The sequence below is a fragment of the Plasmodium reichenowi genome, chromosome 3 (genome assembly GCF_001601855.1).
Source record: "Plasmodium reichenowi strain SY57 chromosome 3, whole genome shotgun sequence".
Classification (NCBI taxonomy): Eukaryota; Apicomplexa; class Aconoidasida; order Haemosporida; family Plasmodiidae; genus Plasmodium; species Plasmodium reichenowi.
The window spans coordinates 370,431-372,991 of record NC_033648.1 but is presented as its reverse complement, the minus strand read 5'-3'; the positions used below and the strand labels follow the sequence as shown (position 1 = coordinate 372,991).

At 22.0% G+C, this 2,561-nt stretch overlaps 1 protein-coding gene across 1 annotated transcript in view; it reads left to right on the top strand.

Moving 5' to 3' along the window:
* PRSY57_0310400 (pre-mRNA splicing factor, putative) overlaps positions 1–1,978 on the top strand; it is a gene marked incomplete at both ends in the record, with an annotated part of 2,811 nt that extends 833 nt beyond the window's left edge. Inside the window, 3 exons of the mRNA XM_020114451.1 lie at positions 62–286; positions 464–1,715; positions 1,834–1,978. Of these exons, the coding sequence (XP_019970818.1) occupies positions 62–286; positions 464–1,715; positions 1,834–1,978 (1,622 nt within the window). The remainder of the gene's footprint in view (positions 1–61; positions 287–463; positions 1,716–1,833) is intronic.
* Positions 1,979–2,561: the final 583 nt, after the last annotated feature.

The following is a 2,561-nucleotide window of genomic DNA, read 5'->3' as shown; positions in this document are numbered from 1 at the left end:
TTTTTTTTTTTTTTTTTTTTTTTTTTTTTTTTTTTTTTTTTTTTTTTTTTTTTTTGAGCAGATGGTGAAGAAGATAAATATCTGAATGCAAAAAAACTCAAAATAAATTTAACTGGTTTCATAGGTAATAAGAAAAGTGATATATTTATTGAGGAATTATTAGAACTCTTAATAAATGAAGAAAAAAAGGAAGAACATATTGCCGATACCTTGAATGAAAATAAAACAAATGATATAAAAAAAGTGAAAAATGAAAATGAAAACATAAATGAGACTGTGTATAATGGTAAGGGAAAATATATTTAATATGTACATAAAATGAATTATACATATATTAAATAAATTGCACATATATATATATATATATATATTTATATATTTATATATTTATTTATTTGTTTATTTATTTATTTATATTTATTATATTTATTTATTTATATTTATTTATTTTGTTTTATTTTAGAAAATAAAGATATCAGTAATAAGGACAAAGAACATGTCAGCCATCATAATGAACACAATATTAATAATGTAAATCTTAAAAAAGAGAAAGAATATACAGATATACAACGTGATAAAAGAAAACATAAAAGATCTTTATCACAAATAAGTGATTCTTATAAAAAGAAACCATTTAATAAAAGAAAGACTTCTATCGAAAGGTCTTTATCAAATAAAAGATACGATGAAAAAACTAACAAACGTTTTAATAAAAATTTCAGAACAGACATATATAATAGAAGACATTCTAAAGATATTGGATATAAACATAATAATTCATACAGCTCAAGTGATGATAAATATCATAATGGTCGTTCATTATCTAGTAGTGATATATCTTATCAACATCGAAGAAAAGTAAAAAAAAAAAAAATAAATAAAAGACACGATGATTCGTCATCTGAAATAAGTAGTCATACTTATGCTAGTAGGTATGATAAAGAGAGGAAAAGCTTTAGAAAAAGAGACATAAATTTAGAGAGGCATAAAGAAAGAGGACATATAAATAGAGATAAAGAAGGAAAACATATAAGGAGGGATAAAGAAGAAAAACATATAAGGAGGGATAAAGAAGAAAAACATATAAGGAGGGAACAAGAAAGAAGACATCAAATTAGGAATAAGGAAAGGTATAGAGATAGGAATGATTCTAAGAAACCTTATTATGATGAAAACAAATCTGACAGTTCAAGAAATAGTAGTGATAATAATGAGAAAATGAGAAAAAAAGGTAAAAATAAAAAACACATGAAACGTTATACGTCATTCAAATCGGTTAGTAAAAGTAGCAACACGTCAATTAATGGATCAAGTGATAGGTCAAGAGACAGATCAAGTGATAGATCAAGTGACAGAACAAGTGACAGAACAAGTGACAGATCAAGTGGCAGATCAAGTGACAGATCAAGTGACAAATCAAGTGACAAATCAAGTGACAAATCAAGTGACAGATCAAGTGATAGATCAATTAATAGATCAAGTGATAGATCAATTAATAGATCAAGTGATAGATCAAGTGATAGATCAATTAATAGATCAAGTGATAGATCAATTAATAGATCAAGTGATAGATCAATTAATAGATCGAGTGATAGATCAAGTAGTCGATCAAATAATCCAAGTGATTCGTTTAATAATAAATCTGAATCTTCAGAAAAAATTAAGCGAGATAAAAGAAAAAAAATAATAAATCCTGATAGAAATAAAAGAAACAGGTAATAGCTACATCTTTATTTTTATTTATTTATTTATTTTTACTTCAAATCTTCCCTCTTAAAATGTGTGTGTCCAATTTTTTTTTTTATGATTATTCCTTTATCTTTCTATTATCAGTTCTATAGCAGTGTCTAGAGATATAAAAAGAAAAGAAATAGATAATATAATGCGAAAAAAAAGTTACAGAACTTCAAAAAAAAAAATGAGGGCATGGTCATCGTCATCGTCATCGTCAGAAAGTAGCGACTCTGGAGAAAAGTAAAAAAAAAATTATATATATAATGAAATATATATATATATATAGAATTATAAAAAGAAAAAAATTCACCTAATTAAAAACTTGCATTGAATGTATATTATAAAATGCGGAAAACCATTTTCATTTCTTTTATTTATTTAAAACAAAATATAGACACCACATTTTTAGAGTATCCACTTTTTTTTTTATTTGAATAATATTTTCATTTCGAAAAGGAAAATTAATATTTAATAGTTTTGTCGAATTCCATAAAAAGGATATATTTATCAAGTTATATATATATATATATATATATATATATATATAATTTATGTGAGAGCATCTTTTTTGAATTTTTTTTTTTTTTTTTTTGTAATGAAAATATTCATTATATATTAAATATGAAAATTAAAATAAAAACATACATAAAAATATTTTTAGAATTTATTTGTCTATTTTATTTAAAATTTTTTTTTTTTTTTTTTTTTTTTTTTTTTACATTAAACTTGATTTAATTTTTGTAAATTAACTTTTCAATTTTATATCATTTTGTTTTGTTATAAAAAAATTTTTTTTAAAATTTTAAAAAAAAAAAAAAAAAAAAAAA